Genomic DNA, 16,573 nt, shown 5'->3' on the forward strand with positions numbered 1-16,573 from the left:
TTTTTTTTTTTTTTTTTTTTTTTTTTTTTTTTTTTTTTTTTCTTTCTTTCTTACCTTAACTCTCTTTTCTAAGTCATTTGCGTTTCTTTACCCACCCTGATTTTATCAGTAATTTTTTCTTTCCCCTCTCCTGAATTCCTTTCGCTGCTGTCTTTCTGTGGTAATTTTCACCTCCCTGATAGGGTCATGGCGGTAGGGAAAATATTCCTTCAAACTAAGAATCCACAGTGGGCTTTCCACTGCCTGTTCTCGGTGTGTGTGTGTATCTGTGTGTGTGTGTGTGGGTGTGCGTCTGTGGCTATTCGCCCATTCAGCGTCCATCAATCAACGATAATGTCCATCCCAAAGCTTCATTGTTTCGTTGTCATGACTCGGTAACCTCGTACATTCTGCCATCAAAACGTGGCATTATCGGTACACTTGTGGTGTAGGAATTTTTCTTGGCTAAAGGGCGCCATGGTAGCATCGCATCCGAAGACTTGCTGACAGGTCTCTCTGTCTATGGTGTCGATCAGTCCCAGCGTGTGTTTGTGTGAGTGTAAGTGTGTGCTCCGTACCCATCCACAAGTGATGAATGGACTAGAGCAGGTCTTCCTTGGTTTTACTCCCCATTTTGCTGCCCCATTATACTCCGTACTTGGTTTTTTTTCTTTTCTTTTTCTTTTTTTCCCTTTTCTCCCTCCTCTCTTCTTTTCCCTCTCATCCCTGCTTACCTCCGTCGTCAATCGGATGGCTTCATTGAGTCGTGCGGCGGACAAAATAAACCGCATTAATCGTCAGAAATTCCTATCAACCTTTCTTTCTCCACTGGTTTCTTTTTTCCCCGTCGGGGATGGGTTTCGTTCCTGACTTGCAGGTACCATGTCCAAAGCTCCGCTATCCTGGACCTCTGCCCATCCATATCCTTACAAACTCAGGCATTGGTCTATGCCACCCTTGCATAGGGATTGCCAATCATCGGACGCATGCTTTTTGCTGATCCTTCCTACGTGATAATTTTCTTGATGAACCTCGGACTTCTGTCTGAGGTAATGCCAACCTCTTAGGGATGATAGTTGAACCCGTCGCTGCGCTGAACGAAGAAATACAGTATCTCAGCCGAAGTTGATCATCCAGTTATGCTTGACACTTGGCAAATGGCGAGAATCGCGATTGCGGGCTCCTGGAACCAGTAGCTTCGCAGTTGATGCGGCTAGATGCAGCTGCCACTACCACCTAATAAGATCCAGGATCCGTACGCAATGCAACGCATCTGAGGGGAAGGGTGAAAGGTTTCCCCAGGAACCTCCCGAAAATAGAAAGGGTACAAGAGGAAAAAATAAATGAAAGGTCGAGGGAAAAAGGGCCAAAAATCAGATGGGAAATCCAAGGGGGAAAAGGCGCTGTACGGAGGAAACAAGGAAGCGTAATTCTCAGCCGCGCTTTTACACAGCGTGAACCAGGGACCCTCAGATTATGCATGGAGAAGCTGCGTAGTCCAACCAGATGGTCAACACTATTTAAGTAAGGTTAGCTCTTCATTGCTGAATCTCGCTTAGGCAAGTGAGAGGGAAGAATTGCTCTCGACGATCCCTCTTTTTCAGAAACGACTCATGCATGCTTACTTTCTCAACGCCGCATCAGCCCAGCGATCCGATCTCTGGCGGCCCGGCTCTGCTGAGGGGTGAGCGCCCCGTTCCCCGAGATCGAATCAACCTTCCAGCAGCGCAACAGTATGAATGTATGAGCGGGACGCAAGCTCTGCGACCTGCGTGTCAAATTCCAGGCAATGTGATGCATCTCTCGGGCTAGGTCCCAGGAATGCAGCAGCAGCAGAAGCTAAGAAAGGTTGACTTTCAAGCCCGACCTGTTTCCCCACGCCTGCACGTTGAAAAGAGGCCCACTCCCACCTCTGGTTGACTATTCTCATTGTGAACGATTTCATATTTATTTTATCTGTTCCTCTCTTTCATATTCTTTTCATTTCTTTTTCTTCTCGTGTTCCGGCCAGAGTGGTGGTGGTCCACGATCGTCAGGCTTCCTTTCACTTGGAGCGTCGTCGCTGAGGGAATTCCCATCTTGTGAACATCGCGGGGTGAGAGATATCAAGATAAGGGGTGGTCAATCCCGCTGTCGTACAAAAGTCAGTACAGAGTGAGACAGCCGAAGGTCGAAGAGAATAAATCCCCGAGCAAAGGGATTTGGAATTTTGGAATTGGCTGCAGCCTTTGCTGTCGAGGGGAAGACGAACAGACAGGGGATGGGCCCTCGTGACACAGACCGGGGTTGGCAGCAGCAGCAAAAGCAGCAACACTTCATTGCCGGTCTTCTTGGCCAAACCGCATCGCCTTGAAACTACCGCCCAAACTCTCTTCCTCCAAACCTCCTCTCTCCAACATCTTTGGGGATCAATAGACAAACCAGTGCGCCCTCCCCGAACAAACCCAAGCAAGACCACGCGACTAAAGAGCGGGTACAGAATAGGTAGGCAGCGTCCAAAAGCCTCAAGTGTCGAATTGCTTGAACAAAGTTAATTTTGATTGACGGATCAGCTCAAGTCTAACAAAGGGCTCAAAGGATTATTGAGTGGGCCTTGGGGCCCTGAACCCCTCCTGCCGTCTTCTCGACCTTGGATCTTCCCTTTGTCTAGAAACACGGTTCCCAGTGGATGACATAAGAGGTCAGTCAATGGTTCGTCGTGTCCTTGTGATGCTGTGTCGTTATTGATCATGGTAGCGGTGGTGTGAAGGGGAGTGAGGTGATGAAGAGGGATGATGTTGCTGCTTATGATGCTGACTCCTCGGCCGAAACGCAGAGAAACTTTGATAGGCGGATAAGTAGGAGCCAACAACTGAAAAAGGGCGACGGACTAAAGGGCCTATCTACGGATGAGCGTCGCTCTCCCTAAACCAGCGCAGAGATAACTGGCTTCTTCTCAGTACAGTGCTGGAGGAACGACGATCTAGTACGAGTCCGACTGGAGATTTTAGACGCGCGCACCGACCAGCATCAAACAACTTCACGGGCGTCAAATCAAGACCTGGAGACCCTGTGTGGCGCCTAGATACGGGTCTGATCACTTGCATAGCCGGCTCCATCTCCACGCGCACGAGACCACGCCGTTGCGCGTGTGGGTTGGGGAATTGCTCGGGGAAGGGGATAGTGGCTTGCCGCAAACGCGGTGGATTTCGTGCCTAACTCGAACCAGTGGTCTGTTGTCAGTTCTCAGACGATCCAGCCTAGAAGGAGGGAAGTAGACTTTCAGTCTTGCGCAGGTGGCCGCAGTTTGGATGCGACTTTTTGTCATTTCCCCTCCCTCGCTTTTTTCCTCGGGACTTGCCAATGTGCGCATCATCTCCATGTCGCTGCGGTTCCTGTCGGATCGTCAAGGCTGATACAACACCCTAGCCCGCATGCCCAACCGTGGTTGACCTGACTGGGAACGATACCATTCGACGGCCGAACAGTGGCCGGCGTTGCTCTGCGATTTCCGGTACAGCTCCACTAGGCCATTTGTCTGGTTCACCCTTCAGCTGGCTGTCCTCTTGATTACCAGTAAATTTTTACCCTAGACTTCCTAATTTTGACACACCACGGGCACCACGCATTTCTTTTCGTGGATTTTTGTGCGTCAGAGACCTGTCAGAGGCGACTTTGTTGACCCATCGTTCAGCTACCGTCTGATCGCTGGGCGGTGTTCAATCCCGCCACACCTAGTGCTCGCTCGCTTCAAACTACTATTGCTGCTGCTGCTACTATTATTATTCATTTGACTTTTGGGCAAATTTTGTTTTGAAGGAGGGGCGCGAAAATTATTTTGTTTTCCGCTTGAGCTGGTCTGTGATTTCCCTCAATTATTATTTTTTTTTCTCTCTTTACTCGGCCGCGCGATCTGTGACGTCTAGACCCGGGCGTCCATTTGACTGACCCAAACACCACGGTCGCAGCAGAGCACCATTTGGATTCCCGGAATTTTCTTCAGGTGAAGGTGCCAAAGGAAAGATTGGCCAGGCACCCACGACGTTTCATCCTCACGTGAAGAAAATCCCTCCAAGGGTGTTGAAAAAAAATATTACTGAGAAGACTTCGAAAGAACCAAAGGGTGAAGGGAAAAAAAATTTTTTTTTTCTTTAAAGGGAAAGGAAGTCTTTGAATAACACGCAAAAACAAGAGAAAAAAAACAAGACTGACACATAAAGAGAGGGGAGAAAAAAAAAAGGAAGCGAAAAAAGAGAAAACCAAAAGAGTTTAATTGGAGAAAGAAAAAAAGAAAAAGAAAAAAGGAAAAAAAAAGAAAGAAAATTAACAAGAGGAAAATAAAGAAAAGTGACGAACACGCTTCTACTACATTATTTTCGAATCAGAGCCGCAGCAACAACAGCAACAGCAGCAGCAGCAGCCGCAAAACCCAAGCAGCTTTACTCCCCTATAAGAGCCAAAAGAAAGCAGCCCAGTCACAAGTGAGAAGAGGTGGAAAAGGAAGCAAAGCAACTTAGTTAGCAATCCACTTGGGTCGAATTGGCTGGTTAAGGTTTGTCTGGAACCGTGCTCGGCTGGCTCTTGCCGCTTGCATTCTGACGACACCATCCATCTTTTTCTTCCTTCTCGGCGCCGTTTTCGTACCGCATTCGCCTCATTGCAGCTCAAAAACTACTTGACGGTGCTACTGCAATTTCGGCCATCCTTCCCAGCGTCCCGACGCAAGTGGCAGCCCAGACGGTGTTTTCCTACGGATTCTCCACTCCGGAAGTTGGGTCGAAGGTCCAGCTCCAGCTGCTACGGACTGACTAACTAGTCAATCATACCGTCGTGTCCCATCTTTAACCAACCCCAACTCCCCTCTTTCACCCCCACCGTGTATCATTCTCTCTTCTAGTGCTTCGTCGAACCACAAGTCGCTGGCTGCTAGGTTCCAGAGACCCGAACTCTTCTTCCCTGCTGTTAATCCATCGGTTCATTCTTTGTTTCTTCATCATATCTCACTTTTCCCCTGGCCACCTTCTGTTGTTCAGACGTGGTTCGCAGCTGTCTGTCCTTGCGGATATCCGACTTGGATCCTTTGGCTCCCGTATTTGCTTAGGTTCAGATCCTTGAGAGCTCGCCTTGATGAGTGCGTCGACGTTTCCGGACGCTTCCCTTGCCCGCGATACTCAGAGGTTTGTCCTCCCAGTTTGCTGGACCTTGTTAAAATAACTTCAACTCTTACTCAGCTACCCAGGGCATCCAACTGACTATGATTACCAGCTCCGACTTTGACCTGATCGTTCGCCAGCAGCCCAACAGGGCGCGCGTGGCGGGTGGGAAGGAGAAAGGTATGTGGAATCACCGGCTTTGCTAGTCTCTTCGGTTTTTCTTCTTGAGAAGCAACGCCCCTACGGACGAGCAGAGGTTGACTTGGGACCCGTTTTCGCGCTGCAGAACGCAAGCCAGTAGATCCGCCGCCGATTGTGCAGATCCGAGTCAGAGAGGAGGGGACCTATCTCGCGCAGTAGGTGTTCGCGCTTGAAATTGGTGCTGCGTTGGAGAAACAGGCCCACTGACAAAACACCAATAGGCATTACTTGCAAAGCCCTTATTATTTTATGTGCTGCAGCCTGTATGATGCGTCAGAGGACAACCCAGTTCCCGTGGCCCCGTCCACTGCTCTGACCGGCACACTGGTTTCGTCTCTCCACAGGTTGAAAGATGTGGACAATACTGGTAAGTTTGGTCTTCGAATGAGCTTCAAAACAGGTCTAGATTTGGCTTACTGACTGGACCTGGCCCAGATGGGGGATTCTTCGTTTGGGGGGACTTGTCAGTAAAAATCGAAGGAGATTTCCGGCTCAAGTTCACTCTCTTCGAAATGCGAAAGTAGGTTTCTTTTGGCCCTGCAATGGCTCCCAGCGAGCCTCTCCACAGACTTGTGAGAAGCGCATGCTGATTTTGCGGCGATTTAAAGGGACGTCGTAACCCATCTTAAGTCCATCATCACGGATAGATTTACCGGTTCGTTTACGTCCTCGTCAATTCCTTTTGAGAACGCAGCTCCTGACTCCGTACAGTGTACCCGCCAAAGAGCTTTCCGGGCATGGCAGAGTCGACGTTCCTCTCCAGATCTTTTGCGGACCAAGGTGTTAAGTTGAGAATTAGAAAGGAGCCACGAACACTAATGTGAGTGAAGTAGCCGAGTGACTGGGAAACCTGCGAGAAGTGGCTTTGTATGATTGACCAGTGAGACAGCAAACGGCCTGTACCCCGGCCAGAGGAGTATCCGCAGCCGATTCCGCGCTCGCCCGATCGTTCTTCGATCCAGATGCCAAGCAACGCGTTCAGCGCTTACCCGACAACGAGTAGAGACTATGGGTACTATGGACAGCAGACACACCCCAGTAAGCGGCCGCGAATGTCGTCTATAGACCTTGGGACCCGAGGGATGTATGACGCAGATGGGCGGATGCGTCAGATGGATACGTACCCTCAAACGGCGATCTACAATCAGCCAGGGGGCTACGCAACTCCTATGATGCAAGGCTATCCTGCCGGACACACGGCGGTTCCAGATTATGCGGTTCGTCTGCCTGATTCATTACTTCAAAGACCGGCTTGGGAGGACAGCAATGCTCCCACGAAGCGCCGTCTCCAGAGGCCGGATGTTTCTAGCAGGATGCTAACAATATAGCAGATGTCTTACGGGATTCCATCCTCCACTCAGGTACCCCAGATGCAAGACCCTGGGGCACACGGTCGATCCAGCCAACAGGCCACGATGCAGTCCTTAGGAATGGTCAACGCGCCTGGTACTCCTGTATGGACTCCGCCTACCACCCGTCGTTAAGGTCGAGAAGCTAAGAACCGTATATTATTCTGGATAGACAGCGGACTCGACGGGAGCAATGATGCCACAAAGCTACCCTCGTTCGCAATACCAGACTGGGTCCACAATCCTTCCTCCTTTGCAACAACGGAATCGAAATTTTGCTCAAGGCACCAACGGTGCAGCGGCACGAGGCTACTTTGATCAATCTTCCCAAGCGGCGACACCGATCCTTCCATCACAACCTATTTCTACCAATGAAGTGGACAGGTACGGTTCTACTCCTGGCCAGGCGTCTTTTGAGCATCCTGCTTCAGCGAATGGGACCCCGCGATGAGTGGTTTCGGAGTGCTCAGCCACTGTGGCTCGGTTGCTTGTGGTCTTGATCGATGGTCGAATTTGCTCTGGTTGTTCTTTCTCTCTCTCTTTGCTTTTACCTCCTTGGATAGACAGTCGGACGGGTGTTTTGCTTTTACTGGGAACAAGAATCGGGCTCTGGGGATAAATGGCGCCTCGGGGATTTAAAATGGGATAACCATACTACAGGTGTTTGATTGTTATTTCTATTCCCCGTTATTATGTTATGGTTACGGCTTTGGATCGAGTGATGACGGATGATGGCTGGACGGTTGACTTCATTGTACATATTAACTTGAAACAGAATTTGACATGAGATGGGTAGCTTAATGGCTATGCTGCCACTTCTCGTTATTATTAAGTTGAACTAGCCCGAAGCAAGTCAACTGGTGTTTGCAAGGTTCCTTCCAGCACCGAAACTATATACGCGGACTAAGGATGGCTGCCTGAGGTTAGGCCGGATGTTGCCTTCCTTTTTGGGGGAAAATCCCAACTGGAGGTGGGAGTCAACCGGCTTCTTCCCCTCGTTGACGGCCTCGCCTTCACTTCTCACTCCACAGTTGCTAGCATTCACTCTTTAGGCCTTGCTCCCCACTTTGCTCTTACGATCATTTTGCCTACACGCAGCTGTGTTGTCTCTGTTGTCGTCCATCCGCGTCTGCTCTGATATTCTTACCCCAACGCATCGTCAAACCACCACTGTCCTAATCATGGCTTCCTACAAAGACGGAAGCCGTCAAGTACCTCTGCTCCAGGCTTCTCCAGAGGTTTCAAATTTGGACATTCGAAGTACCTGGAGCGGTAGCCTAGACGAGCCCGTCAACTGCAGAATCTCTATGGTGGTGAGCTGCTACATCCCCATTACTGTACTCTGTCCGCTGCTCATCGAGAATTTCTCCCTTCTTCGGACTAGGTCCATTGTATTCCGAGCACGCAGCTATCCATCTTGAACATCCGATCTGCCGGGGTTTCTATCGTCAATACACAGTTGGTTCGGCTTCAGCCTGACCAGTATAGTGACGGTACTTGGTCAAGCTCGAGCTCCCCTCAGAGTCCTTTATTCGCCTTTTCTTCAACTACAACAGAGTCTTACCCTGCACGTTCCCCGGTATCTGGCTCAGAGTCTTCTGGGGGAAATGTGCCCGCAAATATCGAGAGTTCGGCTCAAAACTTGGTATCCTCGGTCGATGGAACTGTTGAAAACTTCTCTATTTGCGATACTGGGCTCGATCAGCTGGATCATCATTCGGCTCAAGTATCATCTGTGTCCGATCATAGCGATGAATATACTAGGTTTATAGATGCTATCAAGCAGCATAGTCTGGGAAAGAGAAGTGCTGCAGCGGCAGGCCTGACGGAATCTCAGCCGGGCTCGGATACGGAAGAGGGTCAAAGTAGGAAAGCGGCGCAGCAAAACCATATTGACAGAATTAGTTCTACAAAATTTGAGCCCAAAAGGAGAGTGTCTGAGGGCTGGGCAAACCACAGTGGACACTTGGTCTCCAACTCCCCGCTTCCCAGAGAAAAGCAGCATGAACCCCTCAGCGGAGAGTCCGTACCCCAGACTGACAACATAACACAAAAAATATCTTCCGGCAGTACGCAAACCAAGGGTGTTAATAGTGCTTTTGAGGTCAAGGACATAGCAAGTAGCATGAAGCTCGAAGCCAGTGATGCTGGTGCTACTCTCGAGTCTTCACTAGCGCATTCAGACACAGGCAAAGAACCATTTCATGATCCTGAACAGCCAGAGGTTGCGGGGTCCGTCTTTGGTGAGGCTGATCCATGTTTCTCATTGATTGATGAAATGACACCGTTACCTGAGCCTTCAAATGAAGATACTACAAAAGTATCGGGCGAAGTGCGCAAAGACCCCTTCTGGAAATGGTCAAATGCGGACTCAACACCATCCATTCCAGCTTTGAAAGAATCGCCACTATCCAATTCTGACCCCGGAGAGGTACCTATGGTAGCTGAAATTGAACCAGAGGAGATCGCAAAGGCTCGGCTACTTCCCAAGCTCACCATACCGCAACCTTCTCATGGGAAGACTGCGGATGAAAAGGAGACCTCCCCGCAAAATCATGATGACGAGTCACGCGCAGATGTACACTGCGAACCAGTATTTGATATTAACCGTGGTATTCTAATAGTCAAGAATCCTTCAAATGTCCAGCAAGAACACTACAAGCTCATTGTTACCATATCCGTGTCTCTGCGGCAAAGAAAGCAAAGCGGATGGAATGACTTAGTTATCCAAGGCCTACCTAAGTTGGTACCTGGCGAGTACGGATACCTCCTTTTCCTCATGCCAGAGGAATATGGTCTCGAGTTCCGTACGACGAACTTACAGAGGCATAAGATCGTGGAAAATTGCTTCCTGGGTGAGTTCAGCTATACGGGTGACCTTGTGATCCCTGTTCGAAGGTGCGAGCGGAAGTTTTACGGAGTTGTCAAGGACTTTACGGTACACCAGGAAATCAGGGCCGAATATGCATTGGCCTCTGTCAAAGTAGAAAGTCCGCCAGAATTACAAGCAACATACCACGCTGTTTGCTCTGTCAGACTGCACAATCGTTGCTTTTGGGCCGAAACATGCTGTCTCATTCTGTCCATCGATGGGGGACCAGATAGTGTTTTCCGCAGTAAACTTGATTCTCAAGAAAGCGGTCTGAAGATGATCCATATCCCAGCAAGAGAAAATGTTGGTATTGGATCTGCGTATCTACAGATCGTTTGCTCGCCCCGAGATCTTGAATTGTTCTGTGTGAACTGGACAGTTCGGCTTCCCGGGCACCATGCAATCAGTTGGCTCCCACGAATTTACCCGGCATTTTCCAGTCCCAGTGACCGTGTTAGACATCATCTCCGACGGACATTTGAGAAAGTGGAGGCTGTATCACTTTCACGCATTGAGCGTTCTCGTGGCTACGAAATGGGGGAACCTGAGATCGATGACTCGAAAAAGCCCGCAGGTATAAGAGATGCCATTGCTATCGTGGCGGACCTGCCTGCTAAGGACAAACAGCCAATGAATAATTGCGCGAATATTCCGAGATCAGAGAACGTTATACAAAAGATGAGACTCGTTTTCATTTGCGCTATCTATGTTCTGGGAACCATTCTTGCGTTCTGGCTCAATAATACCGTTATTGACGCTGTGGCTTCACCAACTAAGGCGACATCCACTGTTGCTAATATGGATGCGGAAAGCCTTAATATGAGTCAACCAACGGCAGTACACTGGCATAGCTACACCAGCCAGCCCGATACGTCATGGGAGGGCAACTCCAAGGATGAACCAACACCAGGAGTCAGCATTTCTGTAGAGGCGAACGAAGAGGTAACAATGGATACTGAGACCACGAAGCCGGATCAAGAGTCAACAAGGTCGGCACCAGCTGGACCGCGAAGCCTTGAGTCACCGCAAGCTGAACAAGAGTTGACTTTCCGGGACAGGGTTGATTACTGGCTTGGGTGGCGGGGCCCGGCCAACAGCGAGATTCACGGCGAGACTGTCGCGCAATCTTAAGAGGGCAGGAGGAATAGGTACTGATATTAAAGTGAAAGAATGGCTTCGGGGAGGTACCCTGTGTAGTTAGGTACTACAGATGAACCAGGTTCTCATTGTCCTTCTGTTTCCGCAATATGCTTGAGTACTTCCTCGACAGCCCACTCGAGGATATCTGTCATGGACGCCTTTCCTTGTCCAGGAGCCACCGTTACACCTGTATCCAATCTGAGATTCACTCCCTGTCCCACCAACCTGACCAGCTCCTGCGTGTCCGCATCCTTCCACGCCGTCTGAGCCGACCCTTCTTCCCCCTCCGGCAACAACAACCACGCATGATCCTGCACATAATTAGGCCACACAATATCATCAACATATCCCGGCGGATCCTCCCAGAAACTCTGCGGCGGCCGATCATCCTCCTCCTCCAAATCCACCTCCACTGACCCTCTCTGCGGCAACTCCGTACCACCACCACCCTCACCACCACCACCACCCTGCTGCACCGGCGCCGGCCCAATAGTCACATACCCACTCCTCCCCTCCCTCCTCTCCTTCACATTGTCATACCTCGCCGGCAAAAACAACCTCACGTCCATCTTCTCCTGCACATCCCTCAACCCATGCCGCGGATCTTCCTCCTTCGGGGGTGCGAATAACAGGAAACCCTCCAGAAAGACAATTGTCCTGACACCATCCCCAGAAACAGAGTTGGTATTATCCTCCAGAAAGTAGGAAGGTACTCGCCCCCTAACCACCTCCCTCATCCGAGAAACAACCTCCTCTGACACCCCGGACTCGGCCACATCGTTCAGATCCTCCTTGGAGCGTAAGCGCGGCGGGAGGTGTCCGTGCGCATGGATGTAGGATAGTGATGCGCTGAGGAAGGGGATGTCGAGCGCGGAAAGAGTGTCCCAGTTTTGGATCTGCGTGGTGGGGTCGCGCGGGTGGGGAATTAGGGGGATTCTGTTGATTTTGTTATTAGATGAGATGAAGATAGAAGGTATGGGGAAATGTACTTGTCATCTGGGTGGTAAAAGTCGTCTTCGTGGACGATGAATGTTCGTAGGTTCGTGTTTGTGTTTGTTGCCTGCGGGGTTAGTTTGGAGAAGATGCGCTGGAGGAGGCGCGCGAGGGTGGTTTTGCCGCTGCTGGAGGGGCCGGAGATGGCGATTATGGTTGTTTTTTGTCTTTCAGGAGGTGGGGGCATTTTGGGCTGTGGGCGTTGGGGAATTGGGAAGGGGAGCAATGGATGATGAAGGTGGGAAAGTTGAAAGACCGACGTGATGTGATATAGGCATGGTGGGGCTGGGTGGGGCAGCCTTATCTGATCGGAGGGGTGTGGTTGTTTTCCTTATCGGGGGTGCTAAATTTACTATTCCATGTCTCTGCAATGATTACATGCAAGATGGATGGATAGGTGATTAGAATTGTTCGGTAGCTATGGTGTGTTACTATGTGTGTATATGAGATTCTGGGTATAGTCGATATCATTTACAGTCATCTAGGTACAGCAGTCATTCTATGTCGTTACTCAGCACACGCGCCTCCGAACAAAGACACCCTCTTCTTCCCTGGTTTGCTAGCTGCTTCTGCACCGTCAGTGCTCGCGTGAGCACTATCCGTTTCTACCGCTGGTGACAGCGCCGTCGGAAATGGCGACGCCCGAGGAGACCTGCTCCAGGCTCGCGGCGGTGTCATGAGGATGCCCTGCGGCGAGAGAAAGTCCAGGCCAGGGGACGTAGATTTGCGCCTTTTCGGCGTGACGAGATCCGGCTCGTCGGTGCTCTCGCCTATATCAACAGCTCTGACATGTTTCCGCTTCCGCGGGGTGCTGTGTTCCGGGAGTCCCGGCCCATATATTCCTTCCTCGTCGTCATCGGCAATTGCGAGCTTGTGTCGATCGAAGAGGCCAGCAGGGTGTTTCAGAAACGCGCCTCGGGCAGAGCTAGAGTCTTCGGTTTCGGGCATCGGGATGTAACGCTCGTTCTGGATGATGGAACTCATGGTGCTGTCGTCCAGGAGGTCTCGTTCCGCGTGATGGATCTCGATGTCTGTCATTGCTTTTCTGCGCTTCAACATCTTGTCTTCAAGAGTGTCTTTGAGGACAAGGGTCTCGACGAACACGGGGCGGGTCTGTCCGATTCGATGGGCTCGTTTGATGGCCTGGCTTTCGACGTTCGGCTGCCAGATAGGATTGACTATGAAGACTCGGGAGGCGTTGGCGATGTGCAGGCCGTGCGATGCCTGGCGCAGGTCCATTAGAAGGACGCGCACCTCTTCCGACTCGCGGAATAGGGCGAGGTATTCTGCTCTCATGGTGGGTTTAAGGGTGCTGGCATAGATGCGGAAGTCTACACCGAGGAGTTCGAGACCTTCGGCAATCCAGAAGGCGGCGTTGTTGTTGTCGTAGAAGATGATGATTTTCTCGGTTTTGTGCAGCTCTGATACTTGGTCCAGGAGATATGTTAGCTTTGCTGAGGCCGTGGCGACGAGTTTGGTTCGCATGAGAGGGGACTCCTCCGGTAAGGTCTTAAATAGTCCCTTGGTGTATGTCTTTTTGGGTGAGTTGCTTTTGACGGGTTTGTCTGGTGTGGTCTTCTTCGGACTCAGATTGTCCCCTTCTCGTCCTGAGAGCTCGCGACGGGCCTTGATTCCTGCACCGGCAAGCCCTTCTGCTGGATCGTACGTGTTCAGATGCTTCGTCACAAATTTCTGTGCGTGACGCGCCTGGGTGATGCCCAGCAGAAGTGGCTCTTGGTGCGCGACTGACGAATCAATTGCCCACATACTCCGGGCGTGTTCAGGGAAGTCCTGGATGAAGACACCGAGCTCATGCATCCTCTTGAAAGCGCACCAACATCCAGATGCTTGAGCCTTTTGTGCAATTCGAATGCCTTCACGTAATGTCTCTACGTCCTCTTCGCTTGTTTTGTCCGAGCGTAGTTCCAGATGCTTTAAGGCAATGTCGATCGTTGGGGAGATGTCGTCCGAGCCAGCCCACCAAAACCCTGCTTGACGAAGGTTGTTGATCACAGTGCTAAGGTGCTTGCGGTTGCGAGCATGGAACATGTAATCTTGGTCGCTGCGCTCCGAAGTGACGGCATTGACAGCTAGGCCGAAGATGAATATGTTCAAGTTCAATTTGTCGTAGAAAGTAGGCTCCAGATAGACGACCTTGTTATGCAGTCTTGGTAGAGGAATCTCACTGTGAATGACCTCCAGACGGTGTCGCACAACAAGGCTCTGTAGGGTAGCCCGGAGAGACTGTGCTTTCCGTCGCCTGCCATCTTCGCCGACGGGCTTTATGTACTTTGTCCAGTTAGCCGGGTCACTTGCTCGAGGGTTAGACCACGGCTTCAGGTCGAGGAAGTCAATCACGATATATCGTAGCTTGTCGAGATCCTTGAGCTCACTGTCCAAGGCGTTTCCTGTCTTCTTTCTACCTCGGAGTACAGTCGTAGTAGCCTCGGTTAGATCAGTTTCGCTAGTATGTGTCTCCTGTGAAGCCAGACTGACTTCTACCCCATACAGCCCGCTGGATGGGGTTCCCGACACTATCCATCGACGCTCAATGTGAAGCTGGCTCAGGATATGCATCATGGTGGTCCGATTACCACTACCAGCCACATTGTGGCCTTCATCGACAATTATCCGAAGCCAATGAAGTTTCGTCAAAGGAGACTCCTCAGGCGTAAAGGAGTTACGTCTATTATTGACCACCTCGCCCGCCTCCTTCTCGAAGCGGATTCGCGAAAACAAAACGATGTCGTACTGCAGAAGCTCATCTGGTGAGGGGGTTTTGTCAGAGCTGTTTCGTAGTACAAGCACCTTCAAGCCATCGGTATGTGCCGAAATTTCATTCTGCCAGTGGTTGACCAGATTAGGGGGCACGATGATCAACGTCCCCGAACAAAGACGGATTTGCTGAGGCGGCGGTCTAGGATACGCCACTCCACTTCGACCTTTGTGCCTTGCAGGAGGTGGAGGTATAGTATAGGCGCCACGATGCCTCTCACACTCCTTAACACATCGTTCGTAGAACGTGCCGTAGTAGCCCAGAGTGTCGAAGTGGGTTTTCCAAGGCAGTGAGAAGCGGCCAGCTGTCGCCGCCGCCATCTCAACAAGACTTCCCGTCACTTGTCGGATGGGGTTCTTCATCTCCTGGTATTCGAGCGGTATCTCGGGGAAATGACCACGCGTTGCCAGGATTACAGCCAAGCAAATGAGTGTTTTGCCGCAACCCATGGTTTCCGCAAGGATACCTATACCCAGTCAGACAGCCGTTCACGCATTATCACATAGACAGCATACCTCCACAGGCCTCCGAATACATTTTCTTTTCCCGAAATATGGTCCCTTCTTCCTTGTCATAGTAGTATTCCTCGCCTCGAGGGCTCTTGAATGCCTGCAGCCGCGGATCCAACATCTGCGCAGGCTGCGCTTCCCGCTGGACCATAGTAGCAGCCGAACGACGCTGGTAAGGGTACAAAGGCGTCTTAAGACCCAGCACCCCGGAGTAATCTTGGCCTGATTCCTCCTCTCCATGCGCAGTTACTGTAAGTAGCTCTCGCATCGCTCTTCTCGCATACACATTCCTGATTCTATCCAACTGGGGTTCCGGATCCTGTAGCGTATTGAAGATATACCAAAGAGACTCATCCTCCAAACTACCCACAGGGTTATCGACAACCTTCAGATCTACGTGCACACTTCCGTTCCACGCTTCAACTGATCTGTCGATCCTCATCATGACTGCCTTGAGTGCGCGCCTCAATGCTGTGCTCGACCGCGGGATGGACTTGCGCCCGACGTCATCAGGGAGCACGTAAACGCGAACACCACTCCGCAATGAATTCTCCCCAGATGCTATTGTTTCAGTCCAGATCCAGCTGTTTCTTTCCAAGGCCGCGACTTCCGACGCCGGAAAGTTATCGGGCTCGACAGGGGCTGCGGATTCGTTATCGTAGCCTCCATTGCGCCTCCTCAAAACACCAACGCCAATATAATTATTCAAGTTCTGAGAAGTCACGTTTCCCCCCGCCTGGTTATCCCTCGCGATGGGCTTTGACAAGGCAAAATGTTCCGATTGCGGCGTTGCAGGCGTGGGCGTAGAAACCGCGGTTACGGTGGTATCTGCGGAAGAATCGGGCCCGGTTGAGTTGAGAGCATCATCATCTTTTGCAGTCATGGTACAGTCTAATCTGGGAGGTTGTATCTGCAGAGATTGAAGCATCGCAAAGTGAGCATTGAACTTCAGTTTCGCAGAAGCGAGCATCCAGTGCAAGGCGAATCGATTTCAATGAACACATTAGCGCATACAACATACCTGGTCTACTTCGACAGCATCATTGATAGATGCCGCAGTACCAGCACGTATTATGCCATCATTGGTCGCCAACATATCGTCCGTATAGGATCTGTCGTTGTGCCCCTTTGCCGTCGCGGAGGTTGCATGAAGAGGCGATAACCTTTAGCGGGCAGCCCATCCATTCAATTAAGCTCGTTCGTGCTGAAGGCTTCCCATGAAACAAAAAAGGGAAACACTCAAGATATCTGCAATAATCTAAAACAACACATGAAATAGACCTGCCCGCCCTTCAGAAGACAAGTCCAATGAAGGGAATGCGTTACAACCTCATTCATCGCACCGCGCATTCCAGGATAACCCGATAAGCGGGCAGTCACCGCCATGGTTCGCCTGTGATTGGTCTGGGGTGGTCACCGCCATGCGTTATACCTGTTTAGGTTATATTAGGAGCTTCGGTTGGGGCCTTAGGCAGCGAGATGTTTCGTTTTAAAATATGGGGACTATTACTGATGGCTGGCTGCATCGGTGGGTGATTTTTCTTGATAAGTTGAAGGGAATACTAATACAGTAAGCCTTGTCAAGTGCTAGGATAGAAGCAATGATGCCTGCGCCTTCGTGC

General features: G+C 50.7%; 4 protein-coding genes across 4 annotated transcripts; 2 read left to right on the top strand and 2 right to left on the bottom strand.

Moving 5' to 3' along the window:
• Positions 1-186: 186 nt before the first annotated feature.
• BDQ94DRAFT_162532 (uncharacterized protein) lies at positions 187-2,513 on the top strand (the record flags this gene model as incomplete). The annotated part of the gene is made up of 10 exons (XM_026769571.1): positions 187-252; positions 432-524; positions 945-1,028; positions 1,117-1,264; positions 1,344-1,488; positions 1,550-1,663; positions 1,766-1,827; positions 1,991-2,060; positions 2,143-2,303; positions 2,395-2,513. The coding sequence occupies 10 exons, from the start codon at positions 187-189 to the stop codon at positions 2,511-2,513; spliced, it is 1,062 nt and encodes a 353-aa protein (XP_026621757.1).
• A 2,572-nt stretch (positions 2,514-5,085) lies between these two features.
• On the top strand, positions 5,086-10,664 carry BDQ94DRAFT_162533 (uncharacterized protein; the record flags this gene model as incomplete). The annotated part of the gene is made up of 12 exons (XM_026769572.1): positions 5,086-5,135; positions 5,224-5,291; positions 5,590-5,679; positions 5,748-5,832; positions 6,024-6,092; positions 6,202-6,529; positions 6,644-6,766; positions 6,834-7,045; positions 7,322-7,415; positions 7,504-7,691; positions 7,866-7,974; positions 8,070-10,664. 12 exons carry the CDS (start codon positions 5,086-5,088, stop codon positions 10,662-10,664), a joined length of 4,011 nt encoding a protein of 1,336 aa, XP_026621758.1.
• BDQ94DRAFT_151454 (ribosylnicotinamide kinase) lies at positions 10,427-11,889 on the bottom strand. The gene is made up of 2 exons (XM_026767754.1): positions 11,663-11,889; positions 10,427-11,609 (listed from the first exon to the last, which is right to left on the bottom strand). The coding sequence occupies exons 1-2, from the start codon at positions 11,851-11,853 to the stop codon at positions 10,757-10,759; spliced, it is 1,044 nt and encodes a 347-aa protein (XP_026621759.1). The 5' UTR covers positions 11,854-11,889; the 3' UTR covers positions 10,427-10,756.
• A 202-nt stretch (positions 11,890-12,091) lies between these two features.
• On the bottom strand, positions 12,092-16,273 carry BDQ94DRAFT_183221 (DEAD/DEAH box helicase). The gene is made up of 3 exons (XM_026774356.1): positions 15,973-16,273; positions 14,958-15,861; positions 12,092-14,908 (listed from the first exon to the last, which is right to left on the bottom strand). Exons 1-3 carry the CDS (start codon positions 16,045-16,047, stop codon positions 12,174-12,176), a joined length of 3,714 nt encoding a protein of 1,237 aa, XP_026621760.1. The 5' UTR covers positions 16,048-16,273; the 3' UTR covers positions 12,092-12,173.
• Positions 16,274-16,573: the final 300 nt, after the last annotated feature.

Source organism: Aspergillus welwitschiae (assembly GCF_003344945.1).
Source record: "Aspergillus welwitschiae strain CBS 139.54b unplaced genomic scaffold BDQ94scaffold_42, whole genome shotgun sequence".
Taxonomy (NCBI): Eukaryota; Fungi; Ascomycota; class Eurotiomycetes; order Eurotiales; family Aspergillaceae; genus Aspergillus; species Aspergillus welwitschiae.